Genomic DNA, 12,446 nt, shown 5'->3' with positions numbered 1-12,446 from the left:
GCTTTTGTACTTGTGCGCATGTCAGGGAAGCTGATCGTAGAATTAGCACATCTACGATCAGGTCTGAATCACCCCCTATGTACGAGAGCCAATCACAAGAGCCTGCTTGCCCCCAGTACACCAGTAAAACATCAGGAGAAAAAGACTTGTGATGGTGAGGAAACATCGGATCCTCAACACTCCAGGGTTAGCCCCTGTCTCAGTGTCAGCAAACAGTATTTCTTCTGTCAGGGGGGCTTCTGGGTACTCCGAACCCCCCCGCCCCTCCCTTTCCCTGCGCGCAACACTGAATATTCAGCAATAATTCCCCACAAATCCAGCACGTAGACACCGCTCTCAGACTTCGGTACAATTCCTGATTACTGGACATGTAAGTGTCCCAAAATGTAAGACATATGAGGAGGGATGATACTGCTTTAACGCAGAGGTGAGTCTTAGGGGTTCTTATGAAGGCGGTGATACTGGTAGAGAGGCCACTTCGTACGTGCAAGCTGGCTCCTCGGCTATCCGTAGAGGTGGGTCTGACAAAGTGGCGAGTTAGGACTTACTGCTCCGAGCTAGTAAGGCTCCGAAAGGCTGGAATAAATAGCGCCGGTAAAAGATTCCACCCCTCCTGAGCAAGCTGGGGTCCCTCCTGTCCAACACGCGGCAATACACTGATATAAGAATAACGAGCAAATAATATATTCTTTGTGCCGGAGAGTGACGCATTATCCCCTAGACTGAGCATATTCCACAGTGACCCGGAACTACGCTCTTTGGTGGTCATTCCGAATTGATCGCTCGCTAGCAGTTTTTAGCAGCCGTGCAAACGCTATGCCGCCGCCCACTGGGAGTGTATTTTAGCTTGGCAGAAGTGCGAACGAAGGGATCGCAGAGCGGCGGCAAAGTTTTTTTGTGCAGTTTCAGAGGAGCTCAAAACCTACTCAGCGCTTGCGATCACTTCAGACTGTTCAGTTCCTGTTTTGACGTCACAAACACGCCCTACGTTCGCCCAGCCACGCCTGCGTTTTTCCTGGAACGCCTGCGTTTTTTCGAACACTCCCTGAAAACGGTCAGTTGTCACCCAGAAACGCCCCCTTCCTGTCAATCACTCTGCGGCCAGCAGTGCGACTGAAAAGCTTTGCTAGACCTTGTGTGAAACTACATTGTTCATTGTAATAGTATGCCGCGCGCGTGCATTGCGCCGCATGCGCAGAAGTGCCTTTTTTTGCCTTATCGCTGCACAGCGAACGAATGCAGCTAGCGATCAACTCGGAATGACCCCCTACGTTTCTGTCCATTAATGAATTACTAAGTATGATATTCATCAAAGCTTCAGCGAAACGTGGTACGTAAATAATGAGCTCTATGGGTAACATTAAAGGTAAAAAGTGCGTGGCCCATCCACCCGTGGCATCGAAGAGTCACCTTCTAACACAAGGACACCAAACTCCGTCACTAGCCATACTTCACTGCAATTAATTACCCACACGAGACCACTATCATTGTATAGGCGGAAATCATTTTACCCTTCACAGGATGTACAATTATCCACCAAACGGACGTGAGATTATTATTCTGCAGCACGGACACAGGGGGCACCCAGGGAACCTGCTCTAATATAGAGTCCGGAACTTCAGAGCGCAACATTTACTCCTGTATAAAACACCATAAGGACGTTGCGTTGGAGGTGGTGTTGCGAAGCCTGCAGCAGGCCCAAGCGCAGGATTATATACATGTGTTTCTGAACATAACACAAAGGTGTCGTTTAGGGCTCATTCAAAGACAAGCGCTGAAAAAATGGGTGAAAACTGCAGACTAAAGAGCATTATGAAGGTTTTCATCACAGGCTTACCAAGACACCTAGCGCACAGGTAGCCTGCGCTGCACATGGCGGAAGTGGGAACGCAGCCACCGGCTCTTATCTGACCTAGATTTTATGCAGTTATTATAGTGTGAAAAGCGTAAAACAGGCAGATGTGTGAAGGAGCCCCTGAGGTAGAGCAGCAGGCAGGAATAACAGAGGTCACGTGGGCCCGCCTGGCCCAAGAGTACGAGGCTAGCTATATACTGTACATCCCATATAGCACAGCTCCTTCTGCTATCTGTCACTGGTGTATGGGAGGGGCCACAGAAGTCATCTACGCATTCATCCCCATGGCGTAACTTGTCACGCATCACATTTACAGTGAGGGACAATTACACGGTGTGATACAATGGGGGCTCCCCCTGCCACGTCTAGATCGTCTGCTTATGTTACAATCACGGGGTCGCTCAAAGGTCCAATGGTGAGACCAATGTGTAACCGATGTGTAAGCGATGTTGCGTCCTTGTACGCAAGCGGTGGATAAGAGACGCCATCAGTGTGTTATAATTATTTTCAATTGATATGGCGCCACATTATTATTTAGTGGGAAGCCCTGGGGCGGAGCACTGTGTACCTGGTAGGAGGGTCTGTAAGTGGGAAGCCCAGGGGCGGAGCACTGTGTACCTGGTAGGAGGGTCTGTAAGTGGGAAGCCCAGGGGCGGAGCACTGTGTACCTGGTAGGAGGGTCTGTAAGTGGGAAGCCCAGGGGCGGAGCACTGTGTACCTGGTAGGAGGGTCTGTAAGTGGGAAGCCCAGGGGCGGAGCACTGTGTACCTGGTAGGAGGGTCTGTAAGTGGGAAGCCCAGGGGCGGAGCACAGTGTACATGGTAGGAGGGTCTGTAAGTGGGAAGCCCAGGGGCGGAGCACTGTGTACCTGGTAGGAGGGTCTGTAAGTGGGAAGCCCAGGGGCGGAGCACTGTGTACCTGGTAGGAGGGTCTGTAAGTGGGAAGCCCAGGGGCGGAGCACTGTGTACCTGGTAGGAGGGTCTGTAAGTGGGAAGCCCAGGGGCGGAGCACAGTGTACATGGTAGGAGGGTCTGTAAGTGGGAAGCCCAGGGGCGGAGCACCGTGTACCTGGTAGGAGGGTCTGTAAGTGGGAAGCCCAGGGGCGGAGCACTGTGTACCTGGTAGGAGGGTCTGTAAGTGGGAAGCCCAGGGGCGGAGCACTGTGTACCTGGTAGGAGGGTCTGTAAGGGGGAAGCCCAGGGGCGGAGCACCGTGTACCTGGTAGGAGGGTCTGTAAGTGGGAAGCCCAGGGGCGGAGCACTGTGTACCTGGTAGGAGGGTCTGTAAGTGGGAAGCCCTGGGGCGGAGCACTGTGTACCTGGTAGGAGGGTCTGTAAGTGGGAAGCCCAGGGGCGGAGCACAGTGTACATGGTAGGAGGGTCTGTAAGTGGGAAGCCCAGGGGCGGAGCACCGTGTACCTGGTAGGAGGGTCTGTAAGTGGGAAGCCCAGGGGCGGAGCACTGTGTACCTGGTAGGAGGGTCTGTAAGTGGGAAGCCCAGGGGCGGAGCACTGTGTACCTGGTAGGAGGGTCTGTAAGGGGGAAGCCCAGGGGCGGAGCACCGTGTACCTGGTAGGAGGGTCTGTAAGTGGGAAGCCCAGGGGTGGAGCACAGTATACCTGGTAGGAGGGTCTGTAAGTGGGAAGCCCAGGGGTGGAGCACCGTGTACCTGGTAGGAGGGTCTGTAAGTGGGAAGCCCAGGGGCGGAGCACCGTGTACCTGGTAGGAGGGTCTGTAAGTGGGAAGCCCAGGGGCGGAGCACTGTGTACCTGGTAGGAGGGTCTGTAAGTGGGAAGCCCTGGGGCGGAGCACTGTGTACCTGGTAGGAGGGTCTGTAAGTGGGAAGCCCTGGGGCGGAGCACTGTGTACCTGGTAGGAGGGTCTGTAAGTGGGAAGCCCAGGGGCGGAGCACAGTGTACATGGTAGGAGGGTCTGTAAGTGGGAAGCCCAGGGGCGGAGCACCGTGTACCTGGTAGGAGGGTCTGTAAGTGGGAAGCCCAGGGGCGGAGCACTGTGTACCTGGTAGGAGGGTCTGTAAGTGGGAAGCCCAGGGGCGGAGCACTGTGTACCTGGTAGGAGGGTCTGTAAGGGGGAAGCCCAGGGGCGGAGCACCGTGTACCTGGTAGGAGGGTCTGTAAGGGGGAAGCCCAGGGGCGGAGCACCGTGTACCTGGTAGGAGGGTCTGTAAGTGGGAAGCCCAGGGGCGGAGCACTGTGTACCTGGTAGGAGGGTCTGTAAGTGGGAAGCCCAGGGGCGGAGCACTGTGTACCTGGTAGGAGGGTCTGTAAGGGGGAAGCCCAGGGGCGGAGCACCGTGTACCTGGTAGGAGGGTCTGTAAGTGGGAAGCCCAGGGGCAGAGCACAGTGTACATGGTAGGAGGGTCTGTAAGGGGGAAGCCCAGGGGCGGAGCACCGTGTACCTGGTAGGAGGGTCTGTAAGTGGGAAGCCCAGGGGCAGAGCACAGTGTACATGGTAGGAGGGTCTGTAAGTGGGAAGCCCAGGGGCGGAGCACCGTGTACCTGGTAGGAGGGTCTGTAAGTGGGAAGCCCAGGGGTGGAGCACAGTATACCTGGTAGGAGGGTCTGTAAGTGGGAAGCCGGGGGCGGAGCACCGTGTACCTGGTAGGAGGGTCTGTAAGTGAGAAGCCCAGGGGCGGAGCACTGTGTACCTGGTAGGAGGGTCTGTAAGTGAGAAGCCCAGGGGTGGAGCACAGTATACCTGGTAGGAGGGTCTGTAAGTGGGAAGCCCAGGGGTGGAGCACAGTATACCTGGTAGGAGGGTCTGTAAGTGGGAAGCCCAGGGGCGGAGCACCGTGTACCTGGTAGGAGGGTCTGTAAGTGGGAAGCCCAGGGGTGGAGCACAGTATACCTGGTAGGAGGGTCTGTAAGTGGGAAGCCCAGGGGTGGAGCACCGTGTACCTGGTAGGAGGGTCTGTAAGTGGGAAGCCCAGGGGTGGAGCACCGTGTACCTGGTAGGAGGGTCTGTAAGTGGGAAGCCCAGGGGCGGAGCACCGTGTACCTGGTAGGAGGGTCTGTAAGTGGGAAGCCCAGGGGCGGAGCACTGTGTACCTGGTAGGAGGGACTGTAAGTGGGAAGCCCAGGGGCGGAGCACTGTGTACCAGGTAGGAGGGACTGTAAGTGGGAAGCCGGGGGCGGAGCACCGTGTACCTGGTAGGAGGGTCTGTAAGTGGGAAGCCCAGGGGTGGAGCACAGTATACCTGGTAGGAGGGTCTGTAAGTGGGAAGCCCAGGGGTGGAGCACAGTGTACATGGTAGGAGGGTCTGTAAGTGGGAAGCCCAGGGGCAGAGCACAGTGTACATGGTAGGAGGGTCTGTAAGTGGGAAGCCCAGGGGCAGAGCACAGTGTACCTGGTAGGAGGGTCTGTAAGTGGGAAGCCCAGGGGCAGAGCACAGTATACCTGGTAGGAGGGTTCGCTGTTCTGGAATAAACATGTTATTTCATTATATTTTTTCATAATCTCGTTGTGGGTTGCAGATCAGTAACGGAGCAGTGTTCTACGTGTTGCGTGATTATTGTGGCTGTTTATATCATAAACGTATTCTGCAATTTTAATCACTGTCCTAGAGAATAATTATACTGTATGAGCGAAGTTACAACAAAGAACTTAATGTAAAGAAATCCATTACAGGTTCAAAAACACTTCGGGCGGAATTCAATTGTATATCACGCCCGGTCACTCGTAGAAAAGTGAGCGGAAATTGTGGGTTATAGTGAAATGTCTGGGACACCTTTTACCCATATCAGCTCGCCACCTCCAGTCATGTCAGCTCGCCCCCTCCAGAGGGGAAAGGGGGGGGGGGAGCTGAAATGCAGGGGCCAGCAGCTGTTCGCGCCCTGACGGAGCAACAATTGAATTGCTGCATCAGGCCAAAATCATTAATTTCCGCCCTTAAACTGTTATCCATTAGCACATTCATGTTCATGTATTAACAGGTCACTGATTCAATATAAAATAAACATGTCAAACACGGCCATTCAATGCAAAAATAAAACAAGAGGGAGAAGTGGATTCAATAAGTAATAAAATCCATATAAAATATAATAATACCAATAAATGGACATGCTATCTGCCGGGGTCACCCCAGCCGACCCCATCCCACCCCTGCTCCGACCTATTATTTTCACCCCTGTTCCCAGTCCTCTTCTCCGGGTGCCAGTCTGTCCAATCACTCCGGTGAGAGCCTGCGGCGCCCACCTGGGTCCCCCTGCGTTGCGCATGTTACAAACGCGATGACATAATATCTACCACCCTTCAGTTTTATATAATGGAGATGAATTATTGTTTGTTATTGATATAATTATAATATAGAATATAATATAGAATTATAATATAGAATTTACGCAGTGCTTCTTAGAAAATGTTTCTCATTCGCTCAGTCTCTATACCACGTCACTGCCATGCACATAACTGGTGGGTGCCCAGACAGCAGGCACGGGCAACATTATTACACAAGTTGGCACACAACCAAAAACATTTGATAAATCAGAGTAATACTGTAGAGCTGACAGACAGGCCGGGCTACACTACAGCCCATGCACAAAGCATCATTATTCCCCAGGCAGAGAAAGGAGAGGTCCAGATATAGTACATACAGGAGAGAGGGCACAGGACCAGGACATACTGCAGGAGACATCCAATTCTAGCTGCACACAGGGGCGCAGGTGTCTCTAATCAAGGGAGCCACGACCACTGGGGTAATGTGTTACCATAGCCCAGCATTACAGATCAGACCACACACGTGGGGGACTGTGAGTATTGGCCAATGTGTTACTATAGCCCAGCATTACAGATCAGACCACACACGTGGGGGCCGTATCGGCCAATGTGTTACTATAGCCCAGCATTACAGACTAGGCCACACACGTGGGGGACTGTGAGTATTGGCCAATGCGTTACTATAGCCCAGCATTACAGACTAGGCCACACACGTGGGGGACTGTGAGTATTGGCCAATGCGTTACTATAGCCCAGCATTACAGACTAGGCCACACACGTGGGGGACTGTGAGTATTGGCCAATGCGTTACTATAGCCCAGCATTACAGACTAGGCCACACACGTGGGGGACTGTGAGTATCGGCCAATGTGTTACTATAGTCCAGCATTACAGACCAGGCCACACACGTGGGGGGCAGTGAGTATCGGCCAATGTGTTACTACAGTCCAGCATTACAGACCAGGCCACACACGTGGGGGGCAGTGAGTATCGGCCAATGTGTTACTATAGTCCAGCATTACAGACCAGGCCACACACGTGGGGGGCAGTGAGTATTGGCCAATGTGTTACTATAGTCCAGCATTACAGACCAGACCACACACGTGGGGGAAGTGAGTATTGGCCAATGTGTTACTACAGTCCAGCATTACAGCCCAGGCCACACACGTGGGGGCAGTGAGTATTGGCCAATGTGTTACTACAGTCCAGCATTACAGACCAGACCACACACGTGGGGGCAGTGAGTATTGGCCAATGTGTTACTACAGTCCAGCATTACAGACCAGGCCACACACGTGGGGGCAGTGAGTATTGGCCAATGTGTTACTACAGTCCAGCATTACAGACCAGGCCACACACGTGGGGGGCAGTGAGTATCGGCCAATGTGTTACTATAGTCTAGCATTACAGACCAGACCACACACGTGGGGGATACATGATTTCTCCATAGCAAACAGACTAACAGATAACATACCAGTCCCACGGCATGGCGGGTGCGCTTGTCATGTTACACGGAGGGCACACAGGGCAATGGACGGCCAAAAAGAGAGGATACTGGTGGCGGAGGGGGGGCGAGGGGCACACACAGAACTGGCCAACTCCCACAATATGCCCACAGATGGGTTGCACTTACTTGAATCTCCCCTGGCAGTGGTGGCACTGTTCTCCTACCCAGCCCGGGTCGCACACACAGGTGGAGTTGACACATCGGCCGGAGAAGCACGGGCTCTTCTCGCAGGCTCTGCCCTGGGAGCTGTGAGCAAAGAGCAACAAGTAGAAGAGTCCAGATCTCAGGAAAGATGCCCCAGGACATCCTGGGCACATGACGGGTGCTTGTAGGCCTATACTCCAGTCCAACATGGTCACAAATCCAAGAGCAGACAACCACAGGAGGTAGAAGGTCGCCAGGGTCACCTACAGTAGGTCCTATGTCCAGTGCATGGAAGGCCGGACAATGGCCAGCGTATAATTAATGTGGCGTCCTACACAAGCTATGTGCTAGAGGTATGTGGTCTGTGCGTCTATATGAGGACTAAACTGGGGATATTTGTGCTTAGTGAGGGCAATATATAATAACCTACATTAGGATCAAGCAATGTGGACAGTATATAATGGCCAACTACTGTAGAGTGTCCAGCAATGTAAGGACGGTATATGTCAGTCTGCTATATGATGCACCTCTGTAAGGACAACATATAAAATCATTCTATAGGCTGCAGTTTCCAGGGGAGAGGGAACAAGATTCTTCTATAGGGTTCAGATTTGTGGGGGAAGTGTGCAGCATTGTTAGAAAAGATGTGGAATCCTTCTATAGGGTCCTGTTTTATATAAAAACTATGGGGAACCCTTCTATAGGATGCAGAATATGAATGTGGTCTAGCTGTGTAGTGCACTGAGGGGACAGTATATGGAATCTTTTCTATAGGGTCTAGCTGAGTGAGGAAATTATGTGTAATCCTTCTATAGGGTCCAGCAGCTTGGGGACATTATATGTAACTTTCTATAGGGGCATGCTGTTCGGGGACAGTATGTGGAATACTTCTATAGATCCCAGATTAGAAGAACTATGATGTGGAATCCTTCTATAGGGTCAGCACTGTTGGTAAAGTATGGAAATCCTTCTATATGGTCCAGCAGTGTGGGTACGGTATGGTAATCCTTCTATATGGCCCAGCAGTGTTGGTACGGTATGGTAATCCTTCTATATGGTCCAGCAGTGTGGGTACGGTATGGTAAAACCTTCTATATGGTCCAGCAGTGTGGGTACGGTACGGTAATCCTTCTATATGGTCCAGTTGCGTAGGGGATCCTTCTATATGGTCCAGCAGTGAGGGAACAGTATAGGAATCCTTCTATAATGCCCAACAGTGCGGCAATAGTATGTACAATAGTCCTATAGGGTCCAGTTATGTGATGACATTATAGAAATCCATGTATAGGGTCCACCAATGTGGGGGGCAGAATGGGAATCCTTCTATATGCTCCGGCACTCTGACAGTATGGGGTGATCCTTCTTTAGGGTCCAGCACTGTTGGCGAAGTATGGGATCCTTCTATATGGCCCAGAACTGTTGGGACAGTATGATAATCCTTCTATAGGGTTCATCAGTGTGCGGACGACATGGTAATTCTTCAAGAGGGTCCAGCTGTGTGGGCATAGTATGGGAATCCTCCTATAGGGTCCAGCAAAGTGGGGTCAGTGTGTGCAATCTCCCTATAGGGTCCAGCAGTGTGGGGGCAGTATGGGGATCCTCCTATAAGGACCAGCAGTGTGGGGACAGTATGTGAATCCTCCTATAGGATCCAGCAGTATGTGTAATCATCCTATAGGGACCAGCTGTGTAAGGAACAGTGTGGGATCCTCCAACAGGGTACAGCAGTAGGGGGGCAGTATGTGGATCCTGCTATAGGGTCCAGCAGTGGGGGGGGGCAGTATGCGGATCCTTCTATAGGGTTCAGCAGTGTGTGTGGCGGGGGGGCAGTGTGAGGAACCTCCTGTAGGGTCCAGCAGTGTGGAGGACAGTGCTGGGATCCTCCTATAAGGTCCAGCAGTATGGGGCAGTATGTGGGTCCTCCTATGGGGACCGGCAGTATAGGGATCCTCTTATAGGGACCAGCAGTGTTGGGATCCCATTATAGGGACCAGTAGTTTGGGGATCCTCCTATAGGGACCAGCAGAGTGGGGATCCTCCCATAGGGACCAGCAGAGTGGGGGGCAGCGTGGGGACCCACCAATAGGGACCAGCAGTGTGGGGATCCTCCTATACGGACCAGCAGTGTGGAGGGCAGAGTGTATATCCTCCTTTAGGGACCAGCAGTGGGGGGCAGTGTGGGGACCCTCCAATAGGGACCAGCAGTGTGGGGATCCTCCTATAGGGACCAGCAGTGTGAGGGGCAGTATGGGGATCCTCCTATAGGGACCAGCAGTGTGGGGATCCTCCTATTGGGACCAGCAGTGTGGGGGGCAGTGTGGGGATCCTCCTATAGGGACCAGCAGTGTGGGGGGCAGTGTGGGGATCCTCCTATAGGGACCAGCAGTGTGAGGGGCAGTGTGGGGATCCTCCTATAGGGACCTGCAGTGTGGAGGGCAGTGTGTAGATCCTCCTATAGGGACCAGCAGTGTGGGGGGCAGTGTGGGGATCCTCCTATAGGGACCAGCAGTGTGGAGGGCAGTCTGTAGATCCTCCTATAGGGACCAGCAGTGTGGGGGGCAGTGTGGGGATCCTCCTATAGGGACCTGCAGTGTGGGGATCCTCCTATGGGGTCTATAGGCGCCCACATCCAGCGTGTGATGAAGGAGGGTCAGTACAATAGTGCTGTCTCCCGGGGGCCGGGGCCTGTCTCTGGCAGCCACATCCTCGGTGCTTTCCCCGGTAAAGGTCGCTGCTGTCACGGTGTAATCCCCGGTCGCGTCCTGTGTGAGATCCCCGGTCCCGGGTCCCGTCAGCAGCCGCTTCCTGCGGTCATGGTGATGATGATGATGATGATGGGCTGCGAGCGGCTAATCCAGCTGCATCCATCCCCCTCCTCCTCCTCCTCCTCCCTGACACACAGCACAAAGCGCCGGCCTGAGCATGTGCAGAGAGGCCGGCGGGGAGTTCCCTGCTGCCGCTACACCGGCTCTCACCGACCGACACCGGACTGTCACTGACCGACTCCCCTCTACCGACCGACACCGGACTGCCCGTGTACCGACCGACCGTGTACTGACTGACTGACCCCAGTCACTGTGTACTACTGACTGACTGACCCCCCTGTCACTGTGTACTACTGACTGACTGACCCCCCTGTCACTGTGTACTACTGACTGACTGACCCCCCTGTCACTGTGTACTACTGACTGACTGACCCCCCTGTCACTGTGTACTACTGACTGACTGACTGACCCCCCTGTCACTGTGTACTACTGACTGACTGACTGACTGACCCCCCTGTCACTGTGTACTACTGACTGACCCCCCTGTCACTGTGTACTACTGACTGACTGACCCCTGTCACTGTGTACTACTGACTGACTGACCCCCCGTCACTGTGTACTACTGACTGACTGACTGACCCCTGTCACTGTGTACTACTGACTGACTGACTGACTGACTGACCCCTGTCACTGTGTACTACTGACTGACTGACCCCCCTGTCACTGTGTACTACTGACTGACTGACCCCTGTCACTGTGTACTACTGACTGACTGAACCCCCGTCACTGTGTACTACTGACTGACTGACCCCCCTGTCGCTGTGTACGACTGACTGACTGACTGACCCCCCTGTCACTGTGTACTACTGACTGACTGACCCCTGTCACTGTGTACTACTGACTGACTGACCCCCCTGTCACTGTGTACTACTGACTGACTGACCCCCCGTCACTGTGTACTACTGACTGACTGACCGACCCCTGTCACTGTCTACTACTGACTGACTGACCCCCCTGTCACTGTGTACTACTGACTGACTGACCCCCCGTCACTGTGTAATACTGACTGACTGACCTCCCGTCACTGTGTACTACTGACTGACTGACCGACCCCTGTCACTGTCTACTACTGAATGACTGACCCCCCTGTCACTGTGTACTACTGACTGACTGACCCCCCGTCACTGTGTACTACTGACTGACTGACCCCCCTGTCACTGTGTACTACTGACTGAATGACCCCCTGTCACTGTGTACTACTGACTGACTCCCTGTCACTGTGTACTACTGACTGACTGACCCCACTGTCACTGTGTACTACTGACTGACCCCCCTGTCACTGTGTACTACTGACTGACTGACCCCCCTGTCACTGTGTACTACTGACTGACTGACCCCCCTGTCACTGTGTACTACTGACTGACTGACCCCCCTGTCACTGTGTACTACTGACTGACTGACCCCTGTCACTGTGTACTACTGACTGACTGACCCCTGTCACTGTGTACTACTGACTGACTGACCCCCCGTCACTGTGTACCATACTTGCCTACCTAACCCTCTCCATGAGGGAGAAAATGCTCTGTTCCTGCACTCTCCTGGTAATGTATGATTGCCATCACCTGTGGTGAGCTAGGTAATTGATAAGAAAGGTGTTTCACCACAGGTGATGGCAATCATACATTACCAGGAAAGTCCAGGAACAGAGCATTTTCTCCCTCATGGAGAGGGTCAGGTAGGCAAGTATAATGTGTACGACTGACTGACTGACCCCCCGTCACTGTGTACTACTGACTGACTGAATGACCCCCCGTCACTGTGTACTACTGACTGACTGACCCCTGTCACTGTGTACTACTGACTGACTGACCCCCCTGTCACTGTGTACTACTGACTGACCCCCCTGTCACTGTGTACTACTGACTGACTGACCCCTGTCA

At 53.4% G+C, this 12,446-nt stretch overlaps 1 protein-coding gene across 1 annotated transcript in view; it reads right to left on the bottom strand.

Annotated features, from left to right (window-relative positions):
* Positions 1-10,800, bottom strand: part of ATRNL1 (attractin like 1) — a 1,127,078-nt gene extending 1,116,278 nt beyond the window's left edge. Inside the window, exon 1 of the mRNA XM_063963337.1 lies at positions 7,724-10,800. Coding sequence (XP_063819407.1) covers positions 7,724-7,950 — 227 coding nt within the window. The 5' untranslated portion in view covers positions 7,951-10,800. The remainder of the gene's footprint in view (positions 1-7,723) is intronic.
* Between the last annotated feature and the right edge of the window lie 1,646 nt (positions 10,801-12,446).

Source organism: Pseudophryne corroboree, chromosome 3 (genome assembly GCF_028390025.1).
Source record: "Pseudophryne corroboree isolate aPseCor3 chromosome 3, aPseCor3.hap2, whole genome shotgun sequence".
Classification (NCBI taxonomy): Eukaryota; Metazoa; Chordata; class Amphibia; order Anura; family Myobatrachidae; genus Pseudophryne; species Pseudophryne corroboree.
Note: the sequence above shows the minus strand (reverse complement) of the source record. Positions and strands in the feature narration are given on the sequence as shown.